At 48.7% G+C, this 20,869-nt stretch overlaps 1 protein-coding gene across 1 annotated transcript; it reads right to left on the bottom strand.

The window, feature by feature from the left end:
* Positions 1–657: 657 nt before the first annotated feature.
* On the bottom strand, positions 658–5,615 carry LOC109743502 (uncharacterized). The gene is made up of 5 exons (XM_020302597.3): positions 5,364–5,615; positions 5,131–5,259; positions 3,868–4,107; positions 1,103–1,162; positions 658–1,013 (listed from the first exon to the last, which is right to left on the bottom strand). The coding sequence occupies exons 1-5, from the start codon at positions 5,478–5,480 to the stop codon at positions 909–911; spliced, it is 651 nt and encodes a 216-aa protein (XP_020158186.1). The 5' UTR covers positions 5,481–5,615; the 3' UTR covers positions 658–908.
* Between the last annotated feature and the right edge of the window lie 15,254 nt (positions 5,616–20,869).

Raw genomic sequence — 20,869 nt, forward strand, 5'->3', positions numbered from 1 at the left:
GAACCATTTAATCTTTCAAAGAAATTCTTGTCTACCTATACCACTATGTAGTACTCCCTCCGTAAACTAATATAAAAATGTTTAGATTACTATTTTAGTGGTCTAAACGCTTTTATATTAGTTTATAGAGGAAGTATCAAAGTAGTGATGATCTAAACACTATTATATTTCTTTATGGAGGGAGTAAAGGCGAATGGAAGAAAATGCTGCTCTTATTCGATTCGACTTACTCCACTAGGTTTCGCACGACGTGTACCTCAAAGAAAAGGTTTGCTACGACGTGCTGTTGCCGCTGGTGTCTCCAGTCACAGACACTGTCCACAGCCACGTTACAAGTCCCAGCCCCTGTCACACACACCGGCCGGCCGTAGCAGCTGAACGGCGGCCAGTTGGTCATTGACACGTTCCGTTTGCGTGACATCGGGCGTGCGCTCAGCTGGTCGGGTCTTGCTCCATCGCCCAGGCGAAGCGCAAGCGGCCGAACCACGCAAACTACGCTGGCAGCCCGCTACCCGTTAACCATTGCTAGATACTCCAACTCAATGCACCACAGATCAGCACCTGATGCACTTCTGTCAACGAATGCATGAAGCCACAAATATAATTATCTTTAGCCAACAGAAGTTCTGCCACAAACGACTACAACAAAAGAACGAGTGAATCCCACAAATACACATTCTCTTTCTCATAGCACAAGCATATGCATTCATCTTTTCTCAGTTCAAATGCGAGAATGTGCAAATTAGGCCAATCAAACACCGGAGGAAACGAGCACTCCATCATCATCAGACAGACATCGATTCCACACATGCGATGCCGATACTCATGACACTACTCTAGTAAACCACACTGAATGCACGGACTAGCTCAGCACATATAGCAGCTCTCGGACCAAAACTACCACCAGCTCAAGGCAATCCCTTCATTGGATCAGCCGTCTTCCCAGATCTGGCGTCAGACCACGCTTTGGCTATTGTGCGCTTCATATCTTCATCACCTTCCTCATACATGCCCTGCAGTCAGAAAAAGAAATAGCTCATGTAAGCCAGATCGTGAATGCCAGCACAAATCGCTCGAGTCATGAGGCCGAACGAGTGTCTACCTTCATTAAATCCATAATTCCTGACATGGGATCCTTCTCTTTGTCCATGCTTGGCTTAAACTGTCACCAAAATAAAACTAGTTAGTCCATTTATGAGCAGTAGCAGTAACATCAAAAGCATGTTTTACAATTTTCACTGAGACGAGCAAATCCCGCTTTCACAAGACTCTTTGAGTAATTTTACTTTCACTGGCTAGCAAAGTTGCCAAACAGACATATGGATCACTCTTCAACTCTATAACCTCCTCAGCAGCCCTTCTTCCTGGTTTTCAGACCGACTTGCTTCCTAGTATTTGCTTGCCCTGTTTCCCCAACCTGTTTCCTCTAACAAATTTTGGGGCAACAACTATTTTCTTTTCCAGACAGTTTTCCTTAACCAGGAAAGCAGGCCTGTGACTTCCTTGCTTCCGACTCGAAAGCCTTCTAAACAGATTCCTTTCTGCACCCAGATGTTGGCAGTTATGCCATGGTGACAGATGCATGTAGCAGGATTGGAGGAAAGCTATACAATGCCTTTTATTCAATTATGAAAGCTGAGAGGAAATGGGCCAGGAACAGCACAAAACAAACCATAGTATTTCAGAGCATCTCCACTAGGCTCCCCAACAGCCTCCCCAGGACCACTTTTTTTGCGCCGGTTGTAAAAAATCGCCCCAGCCATGCACCCAAGACCTCCTTTTTCGCCGGATTTGACGAAAGTTACGGCCGGCGCTCCTAACCCGAACCCAGCTACCTGGGGGCGAGCTGGGGGCACCGGCGCTATTTTTTGGCCGCAACTGACCCACAGTCAGCCCCTTTTCCCACTCTCCCTCCCCTTTTACCACCTACCCCACGCCTCCCTGCTCCCCTCTTGATCCACGTGTGCTGCTCCGCACCAACTGCTACAAGCTCTGCCTCAGCCACCTCGCCGCCGTCGTCTCGCTCCCCGGCGTGGCCGCTGTGGCGCTCGCCTTCTCGTCCGCGGGACGGGCGGTGGCGCGCGCTCCCGCCGCCGGACTGCTTCGTCTAGAGGCGCCACCGGTCGCCCTTCTCCTGCCCGGTGCACTCGGCCTGGAACCGGCGGCACTCGATTCCGTCGCCGAGGCTGCCACGCCTCCCCGTTCGCAGTCGCGCCCGTCCGCAATCCACACGCCGCTGCCCGCGTACGCCGTCGCCCAGCTGGCCTCGACCGCTCCTGCCACGCCGGTTCCAGGCCGCTGCCGCTGAGGGCGAGCTCGCGGTGTGCGGGCGCGGGCGGGGCGCAGGCCGCCCGCGCCCTGCTCTTCCTGCTCGCCGCTGCCGCTCACGGGCGAGCACGCGGTGCGCAGGCGCGGCACAAGCACGGGCCCGCCCGAACGGAGGTTGGTGGGGCGGCCGCGCAAGCACGCAGGCGCGGCGAAGGCGAGCGCGATGCGGAGTAGGCCGGACGCCATCTCGGCGGCGAGGGACTGCACGGGCACGGAGAGCTCGAAGAGGAACGGGGGCGGCACGGCGGGGTCGCGCTGCACGCAGAAGGTCACGCGGCCGCTGCGGCTCCCGAAGATGGTGCCGACGATGACGACGCAGTGCTGCGGCTGCTGCTGGTGCCGGCCGTCCTTCCTGGCCACGACGGAGGCGGCCGGGTCGATGATGCTCTCCGGCTGGTTCGCGACCGGGCGGGGCAGGAATCCGGGGCGGGCGGGGAGGGGGAAGGGCCTCGAGCTCGCGGCGGCGCGGGCGGTCGGCGGTAGGGACGGGCGCGACGGAGATGGAGGGGAGCTCGAGGAAGAGGAGGAAGCAGAGGTAGCCCGCCGCCGCGGAGCGCCAGCCGGTTCTGCGGTTCGCGTGGTGGTCGTGGCGGGGATAGGTGCGTGGGAGGGCAACGAGTGGATATTTTCTCAATCCCAGACAAAAAATTTCGCCGCCAGCCCCCCAAGAGGCGAAAAAAATGCCTCCTGGGGGGCTCAACGGCTGGAGATGCTCTCATAACCTGGAAGGCCAGGAATAGTAGTGGCGTAGTTGAACACGTTAGCTGTATTTTGAATCAACTAACCATATCATTGCTCTCCAGGCAGCAAAAGCATGCCAGCAGATTGGTGCTTCTGATGAATCAGTAGAGCACAGTGATGCCCAAAGGTCTGGCCAGGTGACCATGTAATCTTTTGATCAAGCAACGACTAAACAACGCTCTCAGTTCCTAAATTCCAGCTCTGATCACTCTGAAATCCTACTACACTACAAATATTTCTCTCCCAGCTGGTTTGCCCCCCCCCCCCCCCCCATCTAGCGCTGTTGTAATTCACAAGTCTTTGTTGCCCGACCTCTCTTCAGGATGCTAACACTCACAACAGCAGTATAATGTATTAACATACAGGAGACAACAAATCTTGGATTACCATTGCATCAGGTTCCTACATAACTGAATGCTTCCAATATATTTTCTGGTGATCACTTGAGAGTTGAGAGATTATCACTACCACAAATTATTCATCCCAAAAAATTATTCACCCAGGAGAATCCAGCGCCCATGGAAACTATAGAAGGGCAGCCCGGTGCATGTAGCTCCCGCTTGCGCAGGGTCCGGGGAAGGATCCGACCACTTTGGGTCTATAGTACGCAGCCTTTCCCTACATTTCTGTAAGAGGCTGTTTCCAGGACTTGAACCCGTGACCTCATGGTCACAAGGCAGCAGCAGCTTTACCATGGAAACTATGGTTAATATTATTTGTTTGTGGGAAATTAAGTCCTAATTTTTTTCCAGGGAAGTCGAGAGGAGAAAGCAATGAATAGCTGGGCACAGAAATTACCTTGTCTTCCTTGTAGTGTAGGTCCAACCAATTGCCGGTAGAAGCTTTCCACAGGGTGATGACAATCTTCGTAGGCTTGACCACAATTTTGCATTTCTCAGGAACTATTTCTTTGTTCAGTTTTGGGATGGCACACCTATAGTTCTTGCCTTTAACATCATGAAACTTGATATCCACTGACATTGGCTTGAATGTAGTCTCCACCTTCTCTTGGTCGACATTCTCAAGGAATACATAGACCTGAACAGGCAGAACACAAAGTAAAACTGTTATCTAAATGCCATCATGGGAAATCCTCAAATTCAAATGTCATGGGAATTAAAGTTCACTGATACAAGTTGGGTTGTAGCTTAATGCCAAGCAAACTTTTCGCCGGTCAACTAGTCAGCCCTACGAATAACAGAACTGATACTCCCACCGTTTTTATTTACTTCGCATATTAGCTTTGACTGAAGTCAACCTTTATAAAGTTTGACCAAGTTTGTAGAAAACAATATGAACATTAACAAATCTATATGATGTGAAAATATATTCAACGATGAATCCAATGGTATTGATTTGGTAGTGTATATCTTAATATATTATTCTATAAATTTGTTGAAAGTTTATAAAGTACGACTTCAAGGAAAAAAACTAATATGCGGAGTATATAAAAACGGAGGGAGTACTAACCTATCATAAAAAATTACCGAGAGGCAACAAATTTTGGGTTCTAGCTTAATACCAAGCAAAATGTCATAAGCTGTTCTTGTGTTTGCAATTACTGTCAAGAACCCGTGTGGTAGTAAGAAGGAAAGGGGCATTATAACATGACAAATTTAGTTCAGTGGCTATACAAGAAATGGCTTAATAAATGTACTAGTACCTCCCTAACTTAATATAAGACGTTTTTGCAGTTCAAATTAAACTGCAATATTTAGTTACAGAGGTAGCACTATCGAAGTGTTCTTGAGGAAAAATAGGTGTGTAATAATATTCTGGAACCCCCGTCGAGTCAACAACTCCTGATGAAGATATATTGCATCCTTAATCATTACTGTTTCATTAGTTTATCAGTCAATCGAACGTGCAATAATTGATTAAGATGGCAGCAGCCAAACATTTTGTTTTGACAGTGCGATTGTTTTACCAACCAGCATTGGACACTGAGCCCAGACGGTGTGAGGTCTAAAGCACAACGAGATAAGATCAACTAATCAGCACATTAGTATTGCCAACGGACTAGAATAGTAAAAAAATGATCCCTTTCTCGCAGCAACGTACCCTGATCTTCTCATTGTCCTGGTCCCAGCTGAAGGACCCCAGCGTGACATAGCTCAGACCGGCAGGGGCCGCCGCCGCGGCGACCGCCCGCGGCGCCGGCGTCGGCACAGGCGCAGCCCGCGAGGCCAACTGCCAGCAAACAGAGAAACATCAGCTCAATACGAGAATCCGAGTCCACCGGAACGAATCGATCGGCGGAAAGCGCAAGGATGGCGGGAGAAGGAAAGGCAAACCTTGGCGTCGACGCTGCGGATCTCGTTGGAGAGGAGGGAGACGACGCGGGGGCGCTTGGCGAGGCCCTCCAGCCGCCGCAGCTCCTCCAGGTCCAGCCGCAACTCGTCCGCCGACATCTCCGGAGCTCTCGCTCTCTCTCTCTCTCTCTCTCTCTCTCTCTCTCTGTTTTCTCGTGGCTTGGGGTGGGGGGAGGCTGAGTTTGGCCCCTGCGAGGAGGTTTGTAGGGGGGTTTCGGTTGGGGCGGAAGGAAGGGGAAGGTTCCAGAGGAGACCAGTAGGGTGGAGGAATGGACGGTTCACTTCCGCGGAGAACGATGGACCGGGCCCAAAGCTTTCGTGCCTGAATTTTGGCCCAGTACTTGCTACTGGCTTGTTTTAGGCCGAAATGGGTTGGCCCAGTATTTCGTGTTAGCTCTCGTGTTCATATTTGTGGACCCGTGGGCTAGAGCGGCAGTGGAGTAGAACACTTGGTCCATTCCAGAAAAAAGAGGGTGAAGAGCATGGCAAACCCCAAACGGCGCCTTATGCACGGAGCTCCTATCTGCCGCTCTTTGCGGCAAATTGTCGGCCGCACGCACAGGCGAATATCCGACAGCGATGGCCCAAGATAGCGACAGAAAAAAGTCGCATTCTGTAAGGATCAAACACAAAAGCTCCAGTTCCCGAAGACCTGCTCTTACCACTTGAGCTAACGAGCATACATGAATATAGGGCTGTGAAACATTTAAGAACCAAAACCATCGCAGATCCAAGTTTTTTTTAATAAATTTCGAATGCAAAACATTTGTTTAAAACAAAGGGGAACGTTAAACACGAAAAAAAAATCAATGAACAAAATTTTAAAAACCTCAAAGATTTTCGAAAACAAGAACATTTTTTGAAAATACTGAACAGTTTTTCGAAACTCTGGAAAAAAATGAATACACGAACATTTTTTCAAAACACGATTTTTTAAAAACTGTGGATAAAAAATTGAAAACCCTCACATTTTTTCGAAACAGTAATATTTTTAGAAATTACAAAAAAAAGGAAAGCCTGAACTTTTTTTGGAAACTCCAGAAAAAAATTGCAAACACAAACATTTTTTTTTCCAAAACAGGAACATTTTTGGAAATTCCAAACAAAATTGAGAACACGAACATATTATGAAAACAAGAACTTTTTTTGAAACTCCGGAACAAAATTGGAAAACATGAATTTTATTTGAAATATGCAAACAATTATTGAAATGGCAACATTTTTTGAAACTCCCAAACACAATTTTAAAAGATCAACAATTTAAGAAATCTGTGAACACTTTTTTAAACGAGAACATTTCTTGAATCTTTCAAACAAAATTTGGAAACATGAACATTCTTTGCAAGTTTTCAAACGGAATTATTTATTGAAATCCCCAAATTTTCTGAAAAAGTGGTGAATTTTTTGAACAACAGCATAATGGAAAGGAAAGGAAAAGACGAAAAATTACCATAAGACAGCGAGAAACTGAAAAAAAAAGGTTCACAAACTTTCTAGAATGTTCCTTAATCTGGATGCGATTAAATAGGAAAAGCGCCTTATGCGCCCGCTTCTTCAATTTTTGCAAACGGGCGCACACCCCACCTGCTGTGCTGGGCCGGCCCGTTGTCCCTTTTTTTCTTTTGTTCAAACTGAAGCAAAGCATCAAATGGTGTGCGAGGGAGGGTTCAAACTCAGGATCTCCAGGTTCAGAGAGCAGCGCACCAACCATTGAGACAAGCACACGGATGTGCCTACATATCTCTTTTGCTTTATTTATTCTTTGTCAAGGTCACAGAATCCCCCAGTTTTGGGAGACCGGTTTCTTTTTTTGGAACGGTTTTCTATTATTATTTTACTTTCCTTTTCTTTTTACTTTTTCCATTTTTTGTTTCCTTTTTCTTTTAGTAAATGTGTGAACTTTTTACAACTCGTGATTTTTTTCAAAATCAATGAGCTTTTTTCCAAACTCGTGAATTTTTTAAAATTTGTGAACTTTTTCAAAAATTGATGAACAGTTTTTTAAAAAATCGATGAACTTTTTCCAAAATCGATGAACTTTTTTTCAAAGTCGATAAACATTTTTCAAATCAATGAACTTTTAAAAAAAAATCAATGAACTTTTTTTCAAATTCGAGATTTTTTTAAAATCAATGAACCTTCTTTTTCAAAATCGATGAACTTATTTCAAATCAATGAACTTTTTGAAAAATTGATGCTTTCTTTCAAAATGGATGAACTTTTTTCAAAATATTTTCATATAATTCAAAAATCAAAACAGTTCGGTAAATGGTACTTGTGCAATAAATGTGTGTAGCTACAGATGTTCTTAAATAGTTCGACCTGTAATTCATCACTAGCCTGTCGTAGGTTTGGTGGTTAAACATGCTCGCACCTGATTGTTGTGGCGCGAGTTCGATCCTTGTATAGAACCACTTTTGTATGGTTTTTCGCGCTAGCCACTGCGAGCGATCTTCGCGTGCAATCAATTGAAGCTTTGTTGGGCCGGCCTAGTAATGATATCACCTACGACGAGCGCCGGTTAGGAGCTCCCGAAGAGCATTTGGTGTAGTCGTAAGAGCAATCGGGCATTCTGCAAGATGTTAGTTCAAACCGAACTACAAGTCAAAAAAAAGTTCAAACTGAACAAAATTTGAGCGGAGCTATTACAACTAACTTGATCAACTTTTAGGTTTAAAAAAATAATCTATTTTAACTATAAAACAGGATGGATCAGGCATCAGTCTGCATCCCCATGTAGCGGTACTTTGCTGCATCGAAAACCTTCATGCACCAACGTCCATTCCACTTAAAAAGATGACGTCAACCGCCGCACACCACCAATGGCGAACCAAGCGGGCAAGAGCTGCCATTGTGGGTCTTCGGTGGCAGAGAAGAGTGCCCCCCTACCAAGGACCAACGGGTGCGGTGTCACTGAGCTCTGTCGACGTCCATCGCCTTGGCAAATGTCAATCTCTTAATGATGCCATCATTGTTTTGTCGCACAGGTACACAAGCCATCACACCATCGCCCCGCATCATGCACCTGCCTCGTGCCAACTGTGATGTCGCCTGCGTCTAGCCTAAACGCATTGAGCAAAGAGATGAAGGTCTTCAAAGACGCCCCTCTAATGGTGTGGCAACATTAGACACGACGTTGTCATCTGAACCGACAAGCTGGATCCAAGGCTTTCACCGGAAGTCCAGGCACCCGGTTCAAGGAAGTTGGATGCCACGACGATGCCAACAAGAAGGAAACGAACCTGAAAGGGCGTTGATATCGTCGGCGCAGTAGCTGCCAAGCGGAGCTTTCTCCTACAGCACTACCGACTAGTCATCCCCCACACTATCGGACAACCGCCAACACGCACTCTCGCTAGTGTGCACATCTCCCTCGCAGACCTGGCGTTAGCACTGTTAGGGAGACCGACATCTCGCCGTTGATCCATGCGTCTTGCCGCCATAGTCGTCGGCACAAGGAAGTCAGATTCGGAAGAGGGCACACAAAAAAGACTTAAGAAAAAACTCTGCAACTTACTCTCTCATTGCAGTGGCACCTGTTAAAGTGGTGGCAAGAAAGAAAATACCAAAAAATAAGGTTTTTTTAATACCTATGACGAACCGAACCAAGCAGCCTGATCATCCTTGCCCGTCCCCCTCTTCTTTCAACCGTTGAAAGAGCATAGCCCAGGAATGAACCATATCGATCCAAGGTTGCAAGGGAAGAAGAAAGGTAAAGCAGACCATAGGGATCTTATGATGAAGTCAATCAGAGAGGACGGTTAGGTTCTTTGTGGTAGGAAAAATCAGGACGCCCCCGCGTCGCTCGTGACGAGCGACCCGGGCGGCAACCAACCGAGCGCCGCCGACACCCTTCTCCTCCTCCCATCCCCTCCTCGCCACCGCCAGAGTGAGCCGCAGGGCAAGCCCTCGAGGCTCCCAAGGACGGAGGCGGCGGGGCTTTCGTCCTCCGCTCGACGGCATGAATCATGGGAATACTAGGCGGGGCATGGCCGATCTGACTTGGCGGCGTGGCGGGCGCGGGCCCTACCTTGACCGGCGGCGGCGCGACGGCCGACGATGGCTGCGGGCGCGACGGCCGGCGATGCAGCAGCGTTGGCTGCGTTCGGCGGCGGCGATCAGATCTGCGGCGATGACCATGTATGGTCTGGCCTTCGGACGGATCTGATCTGGCCGGTGCGGCCTGCTCGTTGTGCGGCAGCTCAGATCGGTGGTGAGCCGTGCACATGATGCTTGATGGAGGTTTGTTGAGCGGATCCGGGTGAAAACCTCGTTCTCGGCTTTGCCGAGATTGGCGATGGCGGTACTCTTTTGTGTCGTTACCTTCTTGAAAGCATCGCTGTGGAGAAGCTCCAGATCTCTATCCGCTATCTCCAGGGGAAACCCTAGATCAGTAGATCGGATAACGACGACGCTCTAGTGTCGTTTCCCCCTTGGGGGCGTCATTTTTGGAGGTGTATACGGGCTCGAGGGACCGGTGGACGGCCTCTTTGGTGGAGCGGTGCTTCATCTTACACATTGATGGCGGCGGATCTCGGCAGTATGGCACAGTGGAGACTCGGTGTCCGATGCACGGAGATGGACTCACGCAGGAGGAGGATGTTGTCTGGCGTTATGGTGGCGTCGACGGTAGAGAGGCCTGGCAAGCTCGGTGCGTTAGTTTCTGCTCTGAAGATCGATTGGTGGAAGACGGCGGCGACGACACATGAGAGTGCGTTGGACCGGTTTGTACCCCAAACCCAGTATGTGGCTTGGTTGGGGTCTCCGGCTTTAGATGTTAGGCTTGGTGTGATGTCTGTTTGGTATTAGGCTCGAACCATCGGCTGTTGGGGATCGTAGCAGAAATTAAAAAAATTCTACGCATCACCAAGATCAATCTATGAAGTCATCTAGTAATGAGAGAGAGGAGTGCATCTAAATATCCTTGTAGATCGCGAGCGGAAGCGTTCAAGTGAACGGGGTTGATGGAGTCATACACGTCGTGATCCAAATCACCGATGACCGAGCGCCGAACGGACGGCACCTCCGCATTCAACACACGTACGGAGCAGCGACGTCTCCTCCTTCTTGATCCAGCAAGGGGGAAGGAGAGGTTGATGGAGATCCAGCAGCACGACGGCGTGGTGGTGGAAGTAGCGGGATCCCGGCAGGGCTTCGCCAAGCGCAAGCGGGAGGGAGAAGTGTCACGGGAGGGAGAGGGAGGCGCCAGGGGCTAGGGTGCTGCAGCCCTCCCTCCCCCCACTATATATAGGGGCCCTGGGGGGGCGCCGGCCCCTGGGAGATCCAATCTCCAGGGGGGCGGCGGCCAAGGGGGGTGGCTTGCCCCCCAAGCCAAGTGGGGCGCCCCCCACCCCTAGGGTTTCCAACCCTAGGCGCAGGGGGAGGCCCAAGGGGGGCGCCCCAGCCCACTAGGGGCTGGTTCCCTTCCCACTTCAGCCCATGGGGCCCTCCGGGATAGGTGGCCCCACCCGGTGGACCCCCGGGACCCTTCCGGTGGTCCCGGTACAATACCGGTGACCCCCGAAACTTTCCCGGTGGCCGAAACTGGACTTCCTATATACAATTCTTTACCTCCGGACCATTCCGGAACTCCTCGTGACGTCCGGGATCTCATACGGGACTCCGAACAACTTTCGGGTTACCGCATACTAATATCTCTATAACCCTAGCGTCACCGAACCTTAAGTGTGTAGACCCTACGGGTTCGGGAGACATGCAGACATGACCGAGACGACTCTCCGGTCAATAACCAACAGCGGGATCTGGATACCCATGTTGGCTCCCACATGTTCCACGATGATCTCATCGGATGAACTACGATGTCGAGGATTCAATCAATCCCGTACACAATTCCCTTTGTCAATCGGTATGTTACTTGCCCGAGATTCGATCGTCGGTATCCCAATACCTTGTTCAATCTCGTTACCGGCAAGTCTCTTTACTCATACCGTAATGCATGATCCCGTGGCTAACTCCTTAGTCACATTGAGCTCATTATGATGATGCATTACCGAGTGGGCCCAGAGATACCTCTCCGTCATACGGAGTGACAAATCCCAGTCTCGATTCGTGCCAACCCAACAGACACTTTCGGAGATACCCGTAGTGCGCCTTTATAGTCACCCAGTTACGTTGTGACGTTTGGCACACCCAAAGCACTCCTACGGTATTCGGGAGTTGCACAATCTCATGGTCTAAGGAAATGATACTTGACATTTGGAAAAGCTCTAGCAAACGAACTGCACGATCTTTTGTGCTATGCTTAGGATTGGGTCTTGTCCATCACATCATTCTCCTAATGATGTGATCCCGTTATCAATGACATCCAATGTCCATAGTCAGGAAACCATGACTATATGTTGATCAACGAGCTAGTCAACTAGAGGCTCACTAGGGACATATTGTGGTCTATGTATTCACACATGTATTACGATTTCCGGATAACACAATTATAGCATGAACAATAAACAATTATCATGAACAAGGAAATATAATAATAACCATTTTATTATTGCCTCTAGGGCATATTTCCAACATCGCACCCCTTCATCAATTGGATAAGAATAGTGACAGTTGTTTCTTGCGCTGCCTCTGAGGCCGCCATGTACTCCGCTTCACATGTAGATCCCGCCACGACTCTTTGCTTGCAACTGCACCAACTTACTGCCCCTCCATTCAAAATATACACGTATCCGGTTTGTGACTTAGAGTCATCCAGATCTGTGTCGAAGCTAGCATCGACGTAACCCTTTACGACGAGCTCTTCGTCACCTCCATAAACGAGAAACATATCCTTAGTCCTCTTCAGGTACTTCAGGATATTCTTGACCGTTGTCCAGTGTTCCATGCCGGGATTACTTTGGTACCTTCCTACCAAACTTACGGCAAGGTTTACATCAGGTCTGGTACACAGCATGGCATACATAATAGACCCTATGGCCGAGGCATAGGGGACGACACTCATCTTTTCTCTATCTTCTGCCGTGGTCGGGCATTGAGCCGTGCTCAATTGCACACCTTGCAATACAGGCAAGAACCCCTTCTTGGACTGATCCATATTGAACTTCTTCAATATCTTGTCAAGGTACGTACTCTGTGAAAGACCAATGAGGCGTCTTGATCTATCTCTATAGATCTTGATGCCTAATATATAAGCAGCTTCTCCAAGGTCCTTCATTTAAAAACACTTATTCAAATAGGCCTTCATACTTTCCAAGAATTCTATATCATTTTCCATCAATAGTATGTCATCCACATATAATATGAGAAATGCTACAGAGCTCCCACTCACTTTCTTGTAAACACATGCTTCTCCATAAGTCTGTGTAAACCCAAACGCTTTGATCATCTCATCAAAGCGAATGTTCCAACTCCGAGATGCTTGCACCAGCCCATAGATTGAGCGCTGGAGCTTGCATACTTTGTCAGCATTCTTAGGATCGACAAAACCTTCCGGCTGCATCATATACAATTCTTCCTTAAGGAAACCATTAAGGAATGCCGTTTGGACGTCCATTTGCCATATCTCATAATCATAGAATGCGGCAATTGCTAACATGATTCGGACGGACTTCAGCTTCGCTACAGGTGAGAAAGTCTCATCGTAGTCAACCCCTTGAACTTGTCGATAACCCTTAGCGACAAGTCGAGCTTTATAGATGGTCACATTACCATCCGCGTCTGTCTTCTTCTTAAAGATCCATTTATTTTCTATGGCTCGCCGATCATCGGGCAAGTCAGTCAAAGTCCATACTTCGTTTTCATACATGGATCCTATCTCGGATTGCATGGCTTCAAGCCATTTGTCGAAATCTGGGCCCGCCATTGCTTCTTCATAGTTCGAAGGTTCACCGTTGTCTAACAACATGATTTCCAGGACAGGGTTGCCGTACCACTCTGGTGCGGAACGTGTCCTTGTGGACCTACGAAGTTCAGCAGTAACTTGATCCGAAGCTTCATGATCATCATCATTAACTTCCTCCCCAGTCGGTGTAGGCACCACAGGAACATCTTCCCGTGCTGCGCTACTTTCCGGTTCGGAAGGGGTGACTATCACCTCATCAAGTTCCACTTTCCTCCCACTTATTTCTTTCGAGAGAAACTCTTTCTCCAGAAAGGACCCGTTCTTGGCAACGAAGATCTTGCCTTCGGATCTGAGGTAGAAGGTATACCCAATAGTTTCCTTAGGGTATCCTATGAAGACGCATTTTTCCGATTTGGGTTCGAGCTTTTCAGGTTGAAGTTTCTTGACATAAGCATCGCATCCCCAAACTTTTAGAAACGACAGCTTAGGTTTCTTCCCAAACCATAATTCATACGGTGTCGTCTCAATGGATTTCGACGGAGCCCTATTTAAAGTGAATGCGGCAGTCTCTAAAGCATAGCCCCAAAATGAGAGCGTTAGATCGGTAAGAGACATCATAGATCGCACCATATCCAATAGAGTGCGATTACGACGTTCGGACACACCATTTCGCTGAGGTGTTCCAGGCGGCGTGAGTTGTGAAACGATTCCACATTTCCTTAAGTGCGTACCAAATTCGTGACTTAAATATTCCCTCCCACGATCTGATCGTAAGAACTTTATCTTTCGGTCACGTTGATTCTCCACCTCATTCTGAAATTCCCTGAACTTTTGAAAGGTCTCAGACTTGTGTTTCATTAGGTAGACATACTCATATCTACTCAAGTCATCAGTGAGAGTGAGAACATAACGATAGCCACCGCGAGCCTCAACACTCATTGGACCGCACACATCAGTATGTATGATTTCCAATAAGTTGGTTGCTCGTTCCATTGTTCCGGAGAACGGAGTCTTGGTCATCTTGCCCATGAGGCATGGTTTGCATGTGTCAAATGATTCATAATCGAGAGACCCTAAAAGTCCATCAGCATGGAGCTTCTTCATGCGCTTGACACCAATGTGACCAAGGCGGCAATGCCACAAGTATGTGGGACTATCGTTATCAACTTTACATCTTTTGGTATTCACACTATGAATATGTGTAACATCACGTTCGAGATTCATTAAGAATAAACCATTGACCAGCGGGCATGACCATAAAACATATCTCTCATATAAATAGAACAACCATTATTCTCGGATTTAAATGAGTAGCCATCTCGCATTAAACGAGATCCAGATACAATGTTCATGCTCAAAGCTGGCACTAAATAACAATTATTGAGGTTTAAAACTAATCCCGTAGGTAAATGTAGAGGTAGCGTGCCGACGACGATCACATCGACCTTGGAACCATTCCCGACGCGCATCGTCACCTCGTCCTTCGCCAGTCTCCGCTTATTCCGCAGCTCCTGTTTTGAGTTACAAATATGAGCAACCGCACCGGTATCAAATACCCAGGAGCTACTACGAGTACTGGTAAGGTACACATCAATTACATGTATATCACATATACCTTTAGTGTTGCCAGTTTCTTGTCCGCTAAGTATTTGGGGCAGTTCCGCTTCCAGTGACCACTTCCCTTGCAATAAAAGCACTCAGTCTCAGGCTTGGGTCCATTCCTTGGCTTCTTCCCGGCAACTGGCTTACCGGGCGCGGCAACTCCCTTGCCGTCTTTCTTGAAGTTCTTCTTACCCTTGCCTTTCTTGAACTTAGTGGTTTTATTCACCATCAACACTTGATGTTCCTTTTTTATCTCCACCTCCGCTGATTTCAGCATTGAATATACCTCAGGAATGGTCTTTTCCATCCCCTGCATATTGAAGTTCATCACAAAGCTCTTGTAGCTCGGTGGAAGCGACTGAAGGATTCTGTCAATGACCGCGTCATCCGGGAGATTAACTCCCAGCTGAGTCAAGCGGTTGTGTAACCCAGACATTTTGAGTATGTGCTCACTGAAAGAACTATTTTCCTCCATCTTACAACTGAAGAACTTGTCGGAGACTTCATATCTCTCGACCCGGGCATGAGCTTGGAAAACCATTTTCAGCTCTTCGAACATCTCATATGCTCCGTGTTGCTCAAAACACTTTTGGAGCCTCGGTTCTAAGCTGTAAAGCATGCCGCACTGAACGAGGGAGTAATCATCAGCACGCTGCTGCCAAGCGTTCATAACGTCTTGGTTCTCTGGGATGGGTGCGTCACCTAGCGGTGCTTCTAGGACATAATCTTTCTTGGCAGCTATGAGGATGATCCTCAGGTTCCGGACCCAGTCCGTATAGTTGCTGCCATCATCTTTCAGCTTGGTTTTCTCTAGGAACGCGTTGAAGTTGAGGCCAACATTAGCGTGGGCCATTTGATCTACAAGACATATTGTAAAGATTTTAGACTAAGTTCATGATAATTAAGTTCATCTAATCAAATTATTCAATGAACTCCCACTCAGATAGACATCCCTCTAGTCATCTAAGTGAAACATGATCCGAGTCAACTAGGCTGTGTCCGATCATCACGTGAGACGGACTAGTCAACATCGGTGAACATCTTCATGTTGATCGTATCTTCTATACGACTCATGCTCGACCTTTCGGTCTTCCGTGTTCCGAGGCCATGTCTGTACATGCTAGGCTCGTCAAGTCAACCTAAGTGTATTGCGTGTGTTCCGAGGCCATGTCTGTAGATGCTAGGCTCGTCAACACCCGTTGTATGCGAACGTTAGAATCTATCACACCCGATCATCATGTGGTGCTTCGAAACAACGAACCTTCGCAACGGTGCACAGTTAGGGGGACACTTTTTTGAAATTATTGCGAGGGATCATCTTATTTAAGCTACCGTCGTTCTAAGCAAATAAGATGTAAAACATGATAAACATCACATGCAATGAAATAGTGACATGATATGGCCAATATCATTTTGCTCCTTTTGATCTCCATCTTCGGGGCGCCATGATCATTTTCGTCACCGGCATGACACCATGATATCCATCATCATGATCTCCATCATCGTGTCTTCATGAAGTTGTCACGCCAACGATTACTTCTACTTCTATGGCTAATGCGTTTAGCAATAAAGTAAAGTAATTTACATGGCGTTATTCAATGACACGCAGGTCATACAAAAATAAAGACAACTCCTATGGCTCATGCCGGATGTCATACTCATCGACATGCAAGTCGTGATTCCTATTACAAGAACATGATCAATCTCATACATCACATATATTTCATTCATCACATCCTTTTGGCCATATCACATCATAAGGCATATGCTGCAAAAACAAGTTAGACGTCCTCTAATTGTTGTTGCATGTTTTTACGTGGCTTCTATAGGTTACTAGCAAGAACGTTTCTTACCTACGTAAAACCACAACGTGATATGCCAATTTCTATTTACCCTTCATAAGGACCCTTTTCATCGAATCCGTTCCGACTAAAGTGGGAGAGACAGACACCCGCTAGTCACCTTATGCAACTAGTGCATGTCAGTCGGTGGAACCTGTCTCACGTAAGCGTACGTGTAAGGTCGGTCCGGGCCGCTTCATCCCACGATGCCGCCGAAACAAGATAAGACTAGTAGTGGCAAGAAAAATTGACAGCATCTACGCCCACAACAAGTTTGTGTTCTACTCGTGCATAGAAACTACGCATAGACCTAGCTCATGATGCCACTGTTGGGGATCGTAGCAGAAATTAAAAAATTTCTACGCATCACAAGATCAATCTATGGAGTCATCTAGCAATGAGAGAGAGGAGTGCATGTACATACCCTTGTAGATCGCGAGCGGAAGCGTTCAAGTGAACGGGGTTGATCTAGTCGTACTCGTCGTGATCCAAATCACCGATGACCGAGCGCCGAACGGACGGCACCTCCGCGTTCAACACACGTACGGAGCAGCGACGTCTCCTCCTTCTTGATCCAGCAAGGGGGAAGGAGAGGTTGATGGAGATCCAGCAGCACGACGGCGTGGTGGTGGAAGTAGCGGGATCCCGGCAGGGCTTCGCCAAGCGCAAGCGGGAGGGAGAAGTGTCACGGGAGGGAGAGGGAGGCGCCAGGGGCTAGGGTGCTGCAGCCCTCCCTCCCCCCACTATATATAGGGGCCTTGGGGGGGCGCCGGCCCCTGGGAGATCCAATCTCCAAGGGGGGTGGCTTGCCCCCCAAGCCAAGTGGGGCGCCCCCCACCCCTAGGGTTTCCAACCCTAGGCGTAGGGGGAGGCCCAAGGGGGGCGCCCCAGCCCACTAGGGGCTGGTTCCCTTCCCACTTCAGCCCATGGGGCCCTCCGGGATAGGTGGCCCCACCCGGTGGACCCCCGGGACCCTTCCGGTGGTCCCAGTACAATACCGGTGACCCCCGAAACTTTCTCGGTGGCCGAAACTGGACTTCCTATATACAATTCTTTACCTCCGGACCATTCCGGAACTCCTCGTGACGTCCAGGATCTCATCCGGGACTCCGAACAACTTTCAGGTTACCGCATACTAATATCTGTATAACCCTAGCGTCACCGAACCTTAAGTGTGTAGACCCTACGAGTTCGGGAGACATGCAGACATGACCGAGACGACTCTCCGGTCAATAACCAACAACGGGATCTGGATACCCATGTTGGCTCCCACATGTTCCACGATGATCTCATCGGATGAACTACGATGTCGAGGATTCAATCAATCCCGTACACAATTCCCTTTGTCAATCGGTATGTTACTTGCCCGAGATTCGATCGTCGGTATCCCAATACCTTGTTCAATCTCGTTACCGGCAAGTCTCTTTACTCGTACCGTAATGCATGATCCCGTGGCTAACTCCTTAGTCACACTGAGCTCATTATGATGATGCATTACCGAGTGGGCCCAGAGATACCTCTCCGTCATACGGAGTGACAAATCCCAGTCTTGATTCGTGCCAACCCAACAGACACTTTCGGAGATACCCGTAGTGCGCCTTTATAGTCACCCAGTTACGTTGTGACGTTTGGCACACCCAAAGCACTCCTACGGTATCCGGGAGTTGCACAATCTCATGGTCTAAGGAAATGATACTTGACATTTGGAAAAGCTCTAGCAAACGAACTACACGATCTTTTGTGCTATGCTTAGGATTGGGTCTTGTCCATCACATCATTCTCCTAATGATGTGATCCCGTTATCAATGACATCCAATGTCCATAGTCAGGAAACCATGACTATCTGTTGATCAACGAGCTAGTCAACTAGAGGCTCACTAGGGACATATTGTGGTCTATGTATTCACACATGTATTACGATTTCCGGATAACACAATTATAGCATGAACAATAAACAATTATCATGAACAAGGAAATATAATAATAACCATTTTATTATTGCCTCTAGGGCATATTTCCAACATCGGCACCCCTTCATCAATTGGATAAGAATAGTGACAGTTGTTGCTAGGATGGTGGCTTCAGACTACTTGATGTACTACTTCGTAAGGTCTTTGTGAATAATTAATAAAATGGCTGCATGCATCGCTCAGATGCAGAGGCCGGGGGTAATCGTCCTTTTCAAAAAAAAAGTTCTTTGTGATAAGCTTATAGAATTACACGAGTTGCCTTAATAAGAAAGTTCCTCCTTCTCGCTATAGAAATGATCTTTGGGCCGAGCAATCTGTCCGCCACCTGCAACCGAGGAATCGACGGCCGCCATGGAGCCACGAACCTAAAAACCCTGAGTATAGAAGGATTCAACTCAAAAAAGTAGAGAAGCATTGAGGAATCATCTCTCATTTGAGAAATGTAAAGAGAAGAGAAAGATGCCATCCGATCCACACACTTGAACGTGGGAACCTTGCGTGCTGTGTACCGAGACTAGCTGCGCGTGGTGGCTGTGGCCTACACCACGCAGAGCAGAGCAAAGGCCACAACATTAATACGGAGCCACACTGTTCCACGAACCAGAAAATGTGTGCCCCCCATCCCCATGGGCCATGGCCGGTACAGTCGCGATCGTGGACACTGTGCGTGCTACAGACGTTTACAGCGCGCGCATTACCACAAGGCCCCTCTACCAGGAATCAACCAAACACCTTGGCATGTCTCCCGATCCCCAGCATCACAAAACTTCTGAAACCGTCCACTCCAAGTAAAAACCAGCGACATTTACATCATGATAGATTTTCTCCGTCTATATCTGAACGAGCCATGGAGGCCTGCTGCCATGCCATCGCAGCATGCTTGTCATGCATGTTTTCACGCTCAGACGCAACGGTGCAGAGAAACGGCGCGGTACACGGTCGCCAACCAGCACGTGCATGGTCATAACAAGAGCAGAGCTTTCAAGCGGTACCCTGCATGTATCTCTCGTCCTAGCTAGCTCGTTTTGGGCACATCACATGCGGCGAGCGCACATTTCCTGCGTCGTACAGACAGAGACAGACGCCAATAAACCGGCGCAACCACTCCGGCGACCAGGCCAGCGGCCACGGGCACCAACACGCATGACAATAAAGCCGGTCGAATCCAGTTCACGATCCAGACCCACCTCCGGTCTCGACGGACGGACGGCGCGGCGTCTCACCAGATCGGCACAGCCACTGGACCATACATACTGGTATGCATGCATGCGCCACTAGCAAGCCGAGGAGCCGGCCAGGTCTGAACTCCCGACGCCGTGCAAGTCCATGATGTCCATGATGCATGAGACCTGCCACCGGGCCGGAGCAGCGCAGCGCAGCGCAGGCTGTCCTCATCAATGGCAGCGAGCGACGACGGGGGGTCGGGCCACTCCACGCAGACAGACACGTATGCGCGTGTGTGGACTGTGGACTGGAACAGCCTGCGCTGCGGAGCCCATGGCCATGGCCCATGGGCCAGGCGGCAGCAGAGCTCCAACAGCTAGCGACATGCCACTCATGTCCTGCGTTCCTGCGTCTGCGTGCGCGCGACGGGCAAAGCCAAGCGAAGCGCTCGCTGCCCTGCGACTGCGTGCCTCCTCCTCCGCCTCTCGCGCCCCTGTGCCATGGCTGCCATCGCATTGCACCAGCCTTTCAGCCTTTCGCACTGCCCGGTCCTATGAGGCTATGACTGTGAGCACGCAGTGTCTGCCTCTGCCGCGTCGCAGCAGCGAGGCGAGCTTCCACAGTTTTGAAATCGATGCTCTGTGCACTGCACCGCTGAAGCTTCTCGTCCCAAACCCAAAGGCAGCCCAGCCCAGCCCAGAGCTCGGGCCACCATCCTTGACTTCTAATCTTCTATGCTTAGCTCGGTTTCCCCCTCCCAGCTTTCTCTTTGTTCACCAGATCATAGACCTTTTTTCGATATTGCTTTTTTTTTCTGGTATTTTTTTTCCGTATTGCTAATGTGATTAAACCGATAGATCTACTGACTGCCAATGTGATTCCACGTGTGCTCAACCAAGTCATTTTGCAGTTGCGTATGATTGTTTCGATCACGCTACTCACGATGAAATTGAACAAACTGTTCAAAGTCTACAGGAGGTGGGTGCTCAGACTCAACATTCTCACCCTGAAAATCAAACCCTTGATCATAGATGCCGCCATCACGCTCATCCTCAACGATCATGTTGTGCGTGATCACACAAGCAACCATCATCTCCCAAAAGCTTC

Source organism: Aegilops tauschii, chromosome 3 (assembly GCF_002575655.3).
Source record: "Aegilops tauschii subsp. strangulata cultivar AL8/78 chromosome 3, Aet v6.0, whole genome shotgun sequence".
NCBI classification, from domain to species: Eukaryota; Viridiplantae; Streptophyta; class Magnoliopsida; order Poales; family Poaceae; genus Aegilops; species Aegilops tauschii.